Below are 14205 nucleotides of genomic sequence, written 5' to 3'. Positions count from 1 at the left end.
GATGGACAGGGAGGCCTGGTGTGCTGCGGTTCATGGGGTCACAAAAAGTTGGACACGACTGAGCGACTGAACTGAACTGACAGTAATCAAGACTGTGTGGTACTGGTAGAGGGACACACAGATCAATAGACCAGAGAGTGCAGAAAAGGAACCATATAAATATGCTCAGCTGAGTTTTGATAAAGATGCAAAAGTGATTCAATAATGGAAAGACAGCCTTTTCAACAAATGGTGCTAGAATAGACAACTGTCAGCAAAAACAACAAATCAACCAACCTGAGCCTATGTCTCACACTTACATAGAAACGAGGAATTATGAACTTAAATGTAAAACGTAAACTAGAAGACTTTAAGAAAAAAAAGTAGGACACAATCTTTAATATCCAGAGCTACATAAAGATTTCTTATACTTGAAAACAAAAGCACAATCTGAAAAAGGAAATATTGATAAGATGGGCTTCATCATTAAGTAAAAACTTTTGCTCTGCAAAAGACATGGTAAGAGAATGAAAAGACAAGCTACATACCATATGTAAGCCACCTATCTGATAAAAGATCTGTCTATAAAATATAAAGAGTTCTTAAAACTTAAGAGCAAGCAAAACTGGGACAACAAAAACACCAAACAATAATGGGCAGAGGGTTTGAAGAAATTTCTCCCAGGAAGATACCCAAATGGCCAATGAGCACAGGAAAAGATGCTTAACGTCACTAGAAAAATAGAAATAAAAACCACAATGAGATAATTCACATTCATTAGGATGGCTATTAAAACAATAACAACAACCCCAAAAAACAGTAAGTGTTGATGAGAATGCCGAGAAACCGAAACTCTTGTGCACTGCTGGGAGGAAGGTAAAACGGTGAAGTTATTAGAGTAAACAGCGGGGCAATTCCTCAAAAGTTAAAAACAGAATTGCCACATAATCTAGCAATTCCACTTCTGGGCAAATACACCGAAGAACAAAAAGCAAGGTCTCAAAAAGATATTTATATATCCGTGTTCATAGAAGCATTATTCCCAAGAGTCAAAAGAAGCAACTCAAGCTGGGCTGAATGAATGAATGGATAAACAAAATGTAATATATGCACACAATGGAATATTATTCATTCTTAAAAAGGAGAAACACATGGGTGAACCTTGAGGATTGCGCTCAGTGAAATAAGCCAGTCTTAAAAAGACAAATACTATGACCACTTACATCATACACATGCCAGGCAGGTAACAGCATCAGGACTCAAGCCTGTATCCTAGTCCCAAAGCTAGGCATTTGAAGATCCACGTGGTGGGGTGGTCTTACTGTTTAAAAAGTCAGAGCATACAGAGGAAATCACACCTAAGCTCATTAACCATTTAACAACACTTACTTTGAATATCGCACCATTGGGGCGCAGACTTTTACCAGCTGCCCAGAATGAAACATTTCTATTGGATCTTTTTTTCTTTCTTGACATGTTGTCGCTTGTATGCAATCACTCTTCATGAAAACCGATTTGTTTCAAATCTGAAAAAGACAATTAGTTTGCATGGAGGAAGGCACTTTCACTTGAATCCCACCATTCCAACAATTTCAATTGCCAAGAACATGAATTTTTCATTAGGTTTTGTAGGCTTAGGAATCTTAGTTTCTTTTCACAGTATTGAATAGGATACAACCGAATTCTGACTTTATTTATACGTCATGGATAGTTTTTAGCACACTGTGAAATTATAACGTTTATATTTTATATAAATTATGCTTGTTCAAGTCAAAAACTAACAGTTATACTGTTAACTATACTTAACTGACTATAGTAACAGTTTCTGCTCAAATTAATAAGTGCTCAGGATGTGGAAAACTAAAAGATGTTTTCCTAGAATGCTGTTGCTGCTGCTAAGTCGCTTCAGTTGTATCCGACTCTGTGTGACCCCATAGACGGCAGCCACCAGGCTCCCCCATCCCTGGGATTCTCCAGGCAAGAACACTGGAGTGGGTTGCCATTTCCTTCTCCAATGCATGAAAGTGGAAAGTGAAAAGTGAAAGTGAAGTCGCTCAGTTGTGTCTGACTTCATGACCCCATGGACTGCAGCCTACCAGGCTCCTCCGCCCATGGGATTTTCCTAGAATACATTTTATTATTTTCCATGTTACTTTAGTTTTTCCATTTTACTTTGTTTGGCATTGATTTAACCAAGAAATTGAATCAATTCATATATAATACTAAGTATGTCTGGTACTTTGAAATACCTTTTTTTTATCCAGGAAAGTTAAATGGTACTAACAGAACAGCTTAAGTACCGAGCATTTCAAAAGATATACTGGTATGTTTAATGTTTATTCTTATTCTCAAATCCTATTCTTTTTATTTTTTAAAAAATTTTCATTTAATAAATGGTACAAAGCACAATGCCAAAAACATAAACAGTTAAAATTTCACCAAATGAAAAAAAATACTATAGAATACACAGTTGTAAAAAACTACATTAAGTTATTTCACAACTGCCTCAAGCTGCAAAAAGAAAAAAAACCCAATGCCAATACCTAAGTTATCCCTCTCTCAAAATAATGCCATTTATGTTATAAACCATGAGCACCCCATCAAAAGACGGGAGCTGCTTTTGTTTTCATATATATATATATGTATCAGAAGGCAAGCAAACTTTTAATTATATTTTTAAACATTAAATATTTTGTGAACAAACATTGTTTCATGAAAATCTCAATTGTAATCACATAGCTGCATGGTAAATCACTATTATACCCAGAGGGACAAGTGATTAAATTAGGTAATTCCTAAGTGTTTTATAGTTGCTGTACTGTACTTAAAATCTTATCATTTCATAGTGTTGTCTGCTTGCTGCTGCTAGGTCACTTCAGTCGTGTCCGACTCTGTGCAACCCCACAGACGGCAGCCCACGAGGCTCCCCTGTCCCTAAAAACAGATACTGGTCAACTTCAGAAAAGTCTAATTGCTCACCATGAAATTTTTTGGTTGGCTAAATCTGAAAGTATTGATATAACCTAAATATAAACTAATAATTTAATTTCCTTAGGTAGAATGTACAGGTGGAATAAGGTAAACTAGTTTTACTGATCACTGTTTATCAGTTTAACACCACTTATCATCTGACAATAAACATTTAGAGGTGGCTTTGTCAACTAAGTGGTACCTTTAATTAAACCCTGAGCCCATCTTCATCGGCTCATATAGTCCCTGTATTCTTAATTCCCCATCCTGAGGACCCTGACAATCTTCTTGGAATTCCAGTTGATCTTATTTTTTTCCATTCAACAAAGATTAAGTTCCTGCTACATGCTGAGAACACAGATGAAAATATTTTTGGTGTCTTTAAAAACGTGTTAAACCAATTTACACAATAATGCTAATACACACACTCAGACACAATTTCAGCATTGTAGAAATAACTGCCTAGAGCAATCAGTGAAGTTGGGGAAGTGTCCAGTTACAGAGAACAGTACAAAGAACGCCATAGCAGCATGCAATGCTTGATGTTTTTTCAGTGAACCATTAATAGTTCAGGACTCCTTGAGCTGTAACTAGACAGGATGTGAGAGGGCCTACATAGTAAGGGGCTTTATACACCAGGTTAAAACTTTTTAGATTTATACTCTAGGGCTTTGGTTCTCAGACACTTTTCTTCCTCTGTGGGTAATTTTTACATGTGCACTCAACATGTTAACGTGTGCATATGACATACTTGTATGGGCATGTATTCTTGTGTAAGTTGTTTGTCTCTTCTCGTACACTAGTTATAATTGAAAAAAAATTTCGCAGGGATATGAAGCACAATCAGATTTCTGCCTTGGAAAGATTTCACTGGCGGGGCCAGGGGTGTTGATAAAATACCAGTAAGGAGGCCACTGTAGTAGACCAAGCCATGGGTAATGAGTATCTGATCTGGGAGTCTAGCATGGAAGAAAGAGGAAAGAGAATGCATTTAGGAGCTATTTAGAAATAAAAATAAACTAGCAAGACATTTAAGGGTTGGAAATCACCTGATGACAGCATGAGTTATATGTGCTGAGAGAGAATACTAGGATGATGTCAACATTTTTGGCTTTAGAGACTCGTGGATGGCAATTCCAATCAACGAGACAGAGAACCAGAAGGAAGAACAGACAGGCTTTGGCAGGGAAACATGAGTCAATGCTTGGGCACATCAAAGAGGTACTCAGCTGATTTCCAGGTGGTGATGCCTCATACGAGTTATATAGATGTGGTTCTTAAGAAAAAGTTAGAGATATAGATTGAGTCTTTAATCTCTAGTTTAAACCAGAGATCAAACTGTCAACATCCATTCGATCACTGAAAAAGCAAGAGAGTTCCAGAAAAACATCTACTTATGCCAAAGCCTTTTACTGTGTGGATCACAATAAAATGTGGAAAATTCTTTAAGTGATGGGAAAACGAGACCACCTTACCTGCCTCCTGAGAAATATGTATGCAGGTCAAGAAGCAACAGTTGGAACTGGACATGGAACAACAAACTGGTTCCAAATCGGGAAAGGAGTATGTCAAGGCTGTATATTGTCACTCTGCTTATTTAACTTATATGCAGAGTACATCATGTGAAATGCCGGGCTGGATGAAGCACAAGCTGGAATTAAGACTGCCAGGAGAAATACCAATAACCTCGATACGCAGATGACAGTACCCTGATGGCAGAGAGTGAAGAACTAAAAAGCCTCATGATAGTGAAAGAGTTGGCTTAAAACTGAACATTCAGAAAACGAAGATCACAGCATCCGGTCCCATCACTTCTTGGCAAATAGATGGGGAAACAATGGAAACAGTGAGAGACTTTATTTTTTTGGGCTCCAAAATCACTGTAGATGGTGACTGCAGCCATGAAATTAAAAGACGCTTACTCCTTGGAAGGAAAGTTATGACCGACCTAGACAGCATGTTAAAAAGCAGAGACTTTTTAACTTATGTTATGTTTAACTTATGTAAACCCGGGGCAAATTCATATCAATGTATGGCAAAACCAACCAATTTAATATTGTAAAATAATTTGCCTCCAATAAAAAATAATTACCTAATAAAAAAAAAAAAGAAAAAAAAAATAGCAGAGACATTACTTGGCCAACAAAGCTATGGTTTCTCCAGTAGTCACGTATGGGTGTGCAAGTTGGAGTATAAAGAAAGCCGAGCACTGACGAATGGATGCTTTTGAACTGTGATTTTGAAGACTCGTGGACTTCAAGGAGATCAAACCAGTCCATGTGAAAGGAAATCAGTCCTGAATATTCATTGGAAGGACTGATGCTGAAGCTGAAACTCCAATACTCTGGCTACCTTATGTGAAGAACTGACTCTTTGGAAAAGACCCTGATGCTAGGAAAGATTGAATGCAGGAGAAAGGGACGACAGAGGATGAGATGGCTGGATGGCATCACCGACTTGATGGATATGAGTTTGAGTTGGTGATGGACAGGGAAGCCTGGCATGCTGCAGTCCATGGGGTCTCAAAGCGCTGGACTGAGAGACTGAAGTGAACCTCTACGTAATATGTTGAAACTAAAAACATGGACAAAGTACTTATGGGTACCATATTGTGTAGAAATCATTAAAAGCACCAACATTTAAGTAAAAAGGGAGAAAAAATTTGAATAAAAAGGAGACAGCGAGACGAACTTCGGAGCTGGAAGGAACAAACCTGAAACGTGATATTCAGAAGCCAAGAGAGGGCTATATTATTGCAAAGGAAGGAGGGGATGAGCATCTTAAACATCACAGAAGAGTCAGAATGAGGTAAAGACTAAAAAGCTAGTCTGATGGCAACTGGGTCACTGTGACTTTAGCAGGAATAAATTCATTCTTATTCACTCTTGTTCCCTTACATGGCACAAAGAAGGGTTCCCTTAATGTTTTTACTGAATGAAGAAGTCAGTAGTTCTCAATCTTGGTTGTACATCAGAATGAGGTAGGGAGATTTTAAGCAGGATGTCCAAATCATACCCCAGAGCAATTACATGTGAATATCTGGGCTTAGGATACAGGTATCAGTGATTGTTAAAGCTTTCCAGGTGATTTTAATGTGCAGTCAAGCTTCGGAATAAATAAATCCACATCCTCCAAAGCACGTGATACTATTGTTTTGTTTAAATGGGTTTATTACATGTACCTGTTAGCTCCTTTGGGATAAGACAGGAATTGAGTCAAATGTTTTACACTCATGTTGGTATATACAGGTAGAGATTCTAAATTCTTCATTGAATGAATGTTCTGCAACTTTTTGATCTAACAGCCAGGAAACGAAAAATGATCCATAATTCAAAGACAATGCTTATTAAAAAATTATTAGTCAAATTTTGCGTATTGTTGATAATGAAAACTAATGTGACTCTGGGCACATTACTCTTGGCAATTTTTGAGACCTCCATTCAGAACAATCAATCCTATTCACATCAGGACTGATATAAAATATAATTAGGGAAGAACCTCTGTAACAAAGTCAAGGCTAAGCATCATGCAGTGAGCAGAGACTTGCTTGCTTCAGTTCTTATGCGTATCTAATATGTTTAGATTCATAAAATACCTCAAACAGCGTTTGGCACGGTTAAATACTTCACATTCTCGAAAATCTGTTAGCAGAATCAAGAGAACCTGTAGCTCTGGCACTGGGGAAAAATTGGTTCCCTGTGTACATACTTACTGTACACAAAGGAAAACGTATGATCTTTTTACAAATAAATTTGCACACGTGTGGCTGACCTGTTAACTATTAATTTATCGAGGGAGAAGTAGAGGTGAACAGTGCCGATGTAATAGGAACTAACTTGATCTTACAGCTCAAAAAATAGAAAATTCATCAATTTGTAATAAGGAGAAGTCTGGTGTCGCTCACGACACGTGGCTGAAGCAGTAGAAAAATCCTAAGGATACTGTCTCATGGGAGAGTAGGTAGAGACTGAGTCCCACTTATTTCTGTTACTTCACCGATTTTCGGCTCTTCCTAATTCTCCCCGGTATTCATTCGTGGCAACTTTCCTCTCCAAGCTTTTTCCACCTGCCTTTACTCCAAGAATGCGAAGCAAGGCATGTGACAGATACAGATGACGTGAAACTCGCTCAGTCGTGTCCGACTCTTTGCGAAACCATCGACTTGTACAGCCCATGGGATTCTCCAGGCCAGAATACTGGAGTGGGTAACCTTTCCCTTCGCCAGGGGATCTTCCGAACCCAGGGATCGAACCCTAGTCTCCCTCATTGCGGGAGGATTCTTTACCAGCTGAGCCACAAGGGAAGCAGATGCAGATAGGTAGCTATTAACACCCGCCAGCTGTGCTTGAGGCGTGCAAACGAAGTTCCCAGAAGCCTCCGCTCTCTTGCCTCCATCAAGAGGCCTCTGTTCTTAGGTTAATTAAATACTTGCTTCAGCGGGAAACGACGCGGCCACGTCTCGGCGCTCACCTTCTCCTCCGCCCGGAGAACGCTGCTAGCACCAGGGGTGCGGCGGGACACGGAGGAAAGCGCCGGTCCCGCGACCTCGGCTTCCTCAACGCGCTGGGCCCTCAGTGCCCGCCAGATCCGGGCCCCACGCCGCTCCCAGGCAGGTTCGGTCCAGCAGAGTAGAGAGGATCCTCCTAGTCTGCCGGGAGCCGCGGACTGGGCAGAGCGGGCGGCGCCGAAATTCTGCGTCATCATCTGGGCGGGGCGCGCCTCTGCTGACGGCATCACTCCCGCACCAGCCAACATGGAAGGTGGCGACGGCGGCGTCTCTATGGCTGGCCGTGGGGCTCCGGGCTCCGGGGCGGCTGCAGCCACTGTCCGGGAGCTCCTGCAGGACGGTAAGGGGGTGCTGGGCTGTGGTCGGGCCACGGGGCTTGGGAGCTGTCTGCTCCGCACCTGGGCCTGGGTGGTGGATTCAGCCCGTCGCTCTGCAGAAAGTTTTCCGTTCTTGACGTGACCACTCCCCTCAGCCCGGCCCACTGGCACCTGGGTGCCGGCCTTGCGAACGTGTTTCCCCAGGGATTTGCTGACCCGTTTCTTTCCGGTTGCCCTGGGGACACCTAGTTTCTGGAGGCTCCTCATTTCAGCTCTACCCTCCACGCTCCTGGGGCTTCGCTGATGTCCGAGTTTCCGCACCCGGTGACCTATTGCTGCCGCAGTTCTTGACCAAAGCGTGAAGCGTTTAATGCCATGAAAAGTGTAACAACTAGGACACATGACAAGCGCTTAATGTAGTGGCTCTTTTTATGTAGATTTGAAAACATCCGCCCCTTTGACAAATTCTTGGACTGCACAGGTGGCCCCGTTTGTTTGTTGCTAGTGGTTTATCCACAACCATGCGTGGGGGAGGGTTCGGAGCATTCATTCAAGCTGGGGTTAACCATACATATGTATTGAGTATAGCAGTCAAGTTTATTTATAGTTTTGGACAAATTGCTAGGAATAAGAAAAGTTAGACATATTACATTTGAGAAGCCATACAGTTGTATTAGTGGCGTTAACATACTCCAAGTCTGTTTTCTTTCAGAATAAAGTTCAAATTTCTAAAGACCCTTCTCATCTGTTCTTAATTTCCTTCCCAAATCGACATCACGTTCTACCTTGTATAAAAATAATTTGTGTACTTAGTCTTTTCTACTGCATTGTAAAATCCCTTTTTATATTCTGCAGTTACCTATGGTAGGCGTAGAGTGTTTTTAAAAACTGAACATCACACTGAGAAGCATATGTACACATTTGTAGAACAAAATAGATTATAAATGAATGAAATAAAGTTCTAAATTGCTGTTTTCTGTGTTGTATGCTCTGTTATTGCCCTTAGTTTCTTGCCTTCTGATAATAATTTACATACTTTTGCCAAGATTTACTAATGATGTCGTTTTTTGAACTAGATCCTGTTCTCTAGGATCTCTGGCTAATGCATCTTTGTATCTTAATTTAAATTCAGTTTTACGAAGTCTTGACTCCTGTTACACATACAATTTCCACTCTTAATACTTGCTTACGATTTTGGTACGGGAAATAGTCCTATAAAATTATTAAGTTAGACACTGTAATATAGCATTGTAATGGTAGCAGTAGAATTATATATGATGTAAAACATGAATGCAAAAGTGGATGATAACTGTTGGTGGTTCAATTCAGTTCAGTCGCTCAGTCGTGTCCGACTCTTTGCGACCCCATGAATCACAGTACGCCAGGCCTCCCTGTCCATCACCAACTCCCGGAGTTCACTCAAACTCATGTCCATCGAGTCGGTGATGCCATCCAGCCATCTCATTCTCTGTCGTCCCCTTCTCCTCCCGCCCCCAATCCTTCCCAGCATGAGTCTTTTCCAGTGAGTCAACTTGTCGCATGAGGTAGCCAAAGTATTGGAGTTGGTGGTTAGGGAATGTCAAAAAAGACTAGTTGAAGTTGGTTTTGAAGTATAAATAGAACTTCTGCAGGAGACGTGCATGGAGGTAGTACATGCCGCACGTGGGTATTGATTTCAGTAGGTTTCACTGAAGGAATTGTAATCAGTTTTTGGAGGGTACGTAAGCCTCAGTTCTGCTTTCTGTATTTTCCCATTAAGTTCCCTTTCTCATCTTCAACAGTAATTATTTAAATCTTCTTTACTGTTTTCAAGCCACTCCCTTTGAGCTCAACAGATGGTTTTCAGGTTCCCTGAAAGAATCTGATAGGAGCTTCCTCCATGTCTTGCCGTTAAATCTGTGAACTAGCCTGAACCTGTCGCCATGCTTTCTTCTTTTTTCATGGTATTTTTAATTACAAAAGAAGTGTACTGCTTCCTAAAGACAGTCCCTCCTCTTGGTGTTCTGGATTTTCTTCCTGCCTCCTCCAGGACCAGTTAGTCTCATTCTGTGCCATTGAGATTGCTTTGCTTTGTGGATAAATCAAATGGACACTGTTTTGGTCCTTATCTTACTTGATCTTATGAAAGGTTTTGACATTTGAAATACTTTTCCTCATGTGGCTTGTAAGTTGCATGGTTTTTGTTCGTTTGTTTTGTTTTTAAATTTCCTTATTCTTTAAGTGCTCTTTTTCAGCTTTCTTAGATGCTTGTTGTCTTCATTGTGTCCCAATTCAGTGATTCAGTCCACTCTTGTCCCCACAACATTCCTAAAGAAGTAAATATTCCCATCAATAACAGTGATTCACTGTGTCAGGGATCTGCCAGTGATGGAGGTTAGGATTGATAGGGTTGGTGAGTAGATGCATAGTTTGAAATTTTGTGAGATATTTCTGATGTGATGCCTGTAAGAATGAGAAAACTATAAAAGAGAAGCATTAGGGATATTGTCTGCTCTGATTCCAAAACCAATGATTAGCATCCAGCCTTCACTATGTTTGATCTTTGTAATATCTTTGACACTACTGGCCATTTACTTTCTTTAAACTGTCCATTTTGGTTTTTGCTATTCTCTCCTGTTTTTCTTTCTCTCTGAACATTTAATTTCTTTGCTTTCATTTTTTATCTTTACCCCCAAATTTTGGTGTTTCCCTGCTTCTGAATTATTGTCCCCATTTTTTTTTGTGCATTCTAAAGTGGCTTCCTAAATCATCTGGTCTTTTTTTCATCGTTTGACTATTAATATCTTTGTACACAAATATACGCATATATGGTCCTTACCTCTCTTCTGAGCTATAGAACCTCTGTCTACTGGACATTTCTATCTTGATAGTGAACAAGCACTACTAATTCTACATGTAAAAGATCTACATGTGGTACACACTGCTATATTTAAAATGGGTAACCAACAACGACTTATTGTATAGCCTATGGGACTCTGCTCAATGTTATGTTGCAGCCTGGGTGGAAAGGGGGTTTGGGGGAGACTGGATACATGTATATGTGTGGCTGAGTCCCTTTGCTATTCACTTGAAACTCACAACATTGTTAATCGGCTATACCCTAATACAAAATAAATTAAAAAGGCCCATGTATGAGCAGATAGTATAGATTCTGCACATGAAAAAGTGAAATCAATTTTTTTCACCCCTCTCCTCTAACCCTTTGCTCTAGTAGTCTCTGTTATCATTAATTGTATGTGGTAAGTTAGGTGTGTGTGTGTTCTCCTATAGGTTATGAGTTCTGTGGAGGCAGGGATACATTCATGTTCATGTTTATACGAAGATTACATGTCTATTAATCAAGAAACTTGGAAATCATCTTTTAATTCTTGGTTTACCTAATCACCCATTTTCAGCTTGTGTCTGTGAGTCCTGTACATTGTAGTGTCTGAGTATTTGTCACATTTGTCACTTCCTTGACATTCTTAGTGCCAGTGTTTGGTCTCCATCCTGTCACTTGGACTGTTAATGTAGCACCCTGCTGGCTCCTGTGGCTCTATTCAGTAAGTATGCTGGTAAACCAGCTTTCTGGGAAAATAGCAAAATCCCCGCTTTTGTATTGTATGCCAGTTTTCATGGTATAAATACCCTTAGCATGGTCAGTTTGAAGATACCTACTGTGGTGTTGGAGAAGACTCTTGAGAGTCCCTTGGACTGCAAGGAGATCCAACCAGTCCATTCTAAAGGAGATTAATCCTGGGTGTTCATTGGAAGGACTGATGCTAAAGCTGAAACTGCAATACCTTGGCCACCTCATGCGACAAGTTGACTCACTGGAAAAGACTCTGATGCTGGGAAAGGTTGGGGGCGGGAGGAGAAGGGGACGACCGAGAATGAGATGGCTGGATGGCATCACCGACTCTGTGGACGTGATTTTGGGTGAACTCCGGGAGTTGGTGATGGACAGGGAGGCCTGGCGTGCTGTGATTCATGGGGTCGCGGAGAGTCGGACACGACTGAGCGACTGAACTGAACTGACTTACTGAGATGTCAACTGGTTCACACAGTTCCTGAAAGTTTAACAGTTGGCTCTGAGGAGTCAGTCTGAGCCAGCCCCAGTACACCACTGCGTGGCTAATCCCTTTTCAGTCATCTTCCATCCTGCTGCCAGAAACTGTTGTACAACACAAGGCTTACAGCACTCTTTCTTGGCTGTAAAACCTTAAATGGGATATAGTCTGAACATTTTGCTTGTTTTACCAGCCTCTTTTCAAACTGCACCCCAGCCTTCCTTTGGAACCGCGAATCCTGCCATTCTTTACCTTTTTTGTCAATATCCATTATGATCTAGACATACTGAAGTCAGTATTATCCTTATTCCTCAGAATATACCATTGTATTTGCTGCCTCTAAACCTTCGCTTTTGGAATAACCTCCACTTGTCTGCCTGGCGGGATCCTTGATTCTGAGAATTGCTTGGCAAACTGTAAGGAAATGGGGTTCTCAGGATTAAGGCCAAAGTAGCAGTTTCCTTCTTTCACTCCACTTTGAGAGTAGTCAAGAATGAATCTCTGCTTTTAGCAGAATGATACTTGTAGCTGATTAATTCATTCAGCCAGTATTGAACACCTGCTGTGTGTCAGGCATTGTTCAGGCTCTGTGGGTGTGGTAGTACAGAAAACAAAGACTTTGCCCTTGAGGAGCATATATTATAGTGAATATAGGCAATAAAAGTTTTTGTAAAAGTACTCTATATTATAGCTTGTTTTATAATCTCTTGTCAAGGCAGTCTTACCTATATCTTCCATATGGCTAGGAGATAATCCTTTCTACCTACATTGACTTCACTTCTGTATATCTAGTTTTAATTCATAATTCCATTTTCCTTTCACACATTTGTGGATTTCTATACAGAAAGTTATCCTATCAGCTATATTCACTCTGTTTTCTTTCTCTTAAGGGCCTACATTCAGCATGGTTTCTGCTTCGTTTTACTTATTTCACTCATAAATCCAAAATTTTGGTAATACCTGTAAGTTTGTATGTGCCTAGTTCTTTTAAAATTTCAGATTCACTTTATTGTAACAGTATTTGTGCATTGATCTGGAGATACTGGAAACCATAACTTTCAGATACAGTCTATTTTCTTATTGTTGTTGACCTTGTTTTCTTGTGTTAAAAACTGTTGCTAGTATTTTTTTTCAATCTTTTCTCAATATTTTCTTTTAACTTACTGATAAAACTAGCTTATTTGTTGTTTGCTAATCATGTCCAACTCTTTGTGACCCCATGGACTGCAGAGTGCCAGGCTCCCTTGTCTTTCACTGTTTCAGAGTTTGCTCAAACTCATGTCCTTTGAGTCAGTGGTACTCTCCATTTATATCCTCTGCTGCCCTCTTCTCCTCCTGCCCTCAGTCTTTCCTAGTATCAGGGTCTTTTCCAGTGTTTGGCTCTTTCCATGAGGTGGTCAAAGTATTGGAGCTTCAGCATCAATCCTTCCAATGAATAGTCAGGGTTGATTTCCTTTAGGATTGACTGATTTGATCTCCTTGCTGTCCAGGGGATTCTCAAGAGTCTTTTCCAGCATCACAGTTTGAAGGCATCGATTCTTTGGTGCTCCTAAAAACTAGCTTTTAGTATGCATAGTGGTCCAGAGGTGGACTCTGGAGCTAGACTGCCTTGGGTTCAAACAATGAGATGGTCAAAGTTTCATGCCTTGTCTCTGCCCGTCTCTTCACCTGTGAAATGGGGAGAATGATATTTCCAACAGGGTTGTGTGCATATAGAATAAATTAGTATGAGTTCCAACAGGTCTGTGTGCATATTGAGTGAGTTAGTATGTATAAAGTGCTTAGGTCAGTACGTGATGTGTAGGAATATTCTTAGTAAATATTGCCACTCTTCTGCTGTTGCCACCACCTCTTCCTTCTTCTTTACAAGAGAAAGCCTTTTCGTTAGTTTTTGGTGTATAGAAAGATCTCAAAATATGTTAACTGTGGTTACAGTTATTCTGTCGTTTAATTTCTGTGGTTTTGTTGTTTTTCAGTTGCTAAGTCATGTCTCACTCTTTGTCACGTCGTGAACTGCAGCACACCAGATTTCCTGGTCCTTAACTGTCTCCCAGAGTTTGCTCAAACTCATGTCCATCGAGTCGGTGATGCCATCCAAACATCTCATCCTCTGTTGTCCTCTTCTTCTGTCCTCAGTCTTTCCTAGCATCAGGGTCTTTTCCAGTGTTTGGCTCTTTCCATCAGGTGGCCAAAGTATTGGAGCTTCAACATCAGTCCTTCCAGTGAATACTCAGGGTTGATTTCCTTTAGGATTGACTGATTTGATCTCCTTGCTGTCCGAGGGACAGAAGAGTCTTCTCCAGCATCACAGTTTGAAAGCATCAATTCTTTGGCACACAGCCTTCTTTATGGTCTAACTCTTATTTTTGTTCATGACTACTGG

At 40.5% G+C, this 14205-nt stretch overlaps 1 protein-coding gene and 1 pseudogene across 2 annotated transcripts in view; one reads left to right on the top strand and one right to left on the bottom strand.

Annotated features, from left to right (window-relative positions):
- The window catches only part of LOC129552399 (uncharacterized), an 82690-nt pseudogene extending 75132 nt beyond the window's left edge, over nucleotides 1-7558 (bottom strand). Inside the window, exons 1-2 of the transcript XR_016036163.1 lie at nucleotides 7420-7558; nucleotides 1369-1505 (exon numbers count right to left, since the gene is read on the bottom strand). The product of XR_016036163.1 is annotated as an uncharacterized LOC129552399 (transcript). The remainder of the gene's footprint in view (nucleotides 1-1368; nucleotides 1506-7419) is intronic.
- Nucleotides 7559-7668: 110 nt separating this feature from the next.
- COG5 (component of oligomeric golgi complex 5) overlaps nucleotides 7669-14205 on the top strand; it is a 287797-nt gene continuing 281260 nt past the window's right edge. Inside the window, exon 1 of the mRNA XM_088834301.1 lies at nucleotides 7669-7796. Within this exon, the coding sequence (XP_088690427.1) occupies nucleotides 7703-7796 (94 nt within the window). The 5' untranslated portion in view covers nucleotides 7669-7702. The remainder of the gene's footprint in view (nucleotides 7797-14205) is intronic.

The sequence above is a fragment of the Moschus berezovskii genome, chromosome 3 (genome assembly GCF_049115385.1).
Source record: "Moschus berezovskii isolate FMDL1 chromosome 3, NW_MosBer_1.0, whole genome shotgun sequence".
Lineage (NCBI taxonomy): Eukaryota > Metazoa > Chordata > Mammalia > Artiodactyla > Moschidae > Moschus > Moschus berezovskii.
This window is presented reverse-complemented; position numbering and strand designations above follow the sequence as displayed.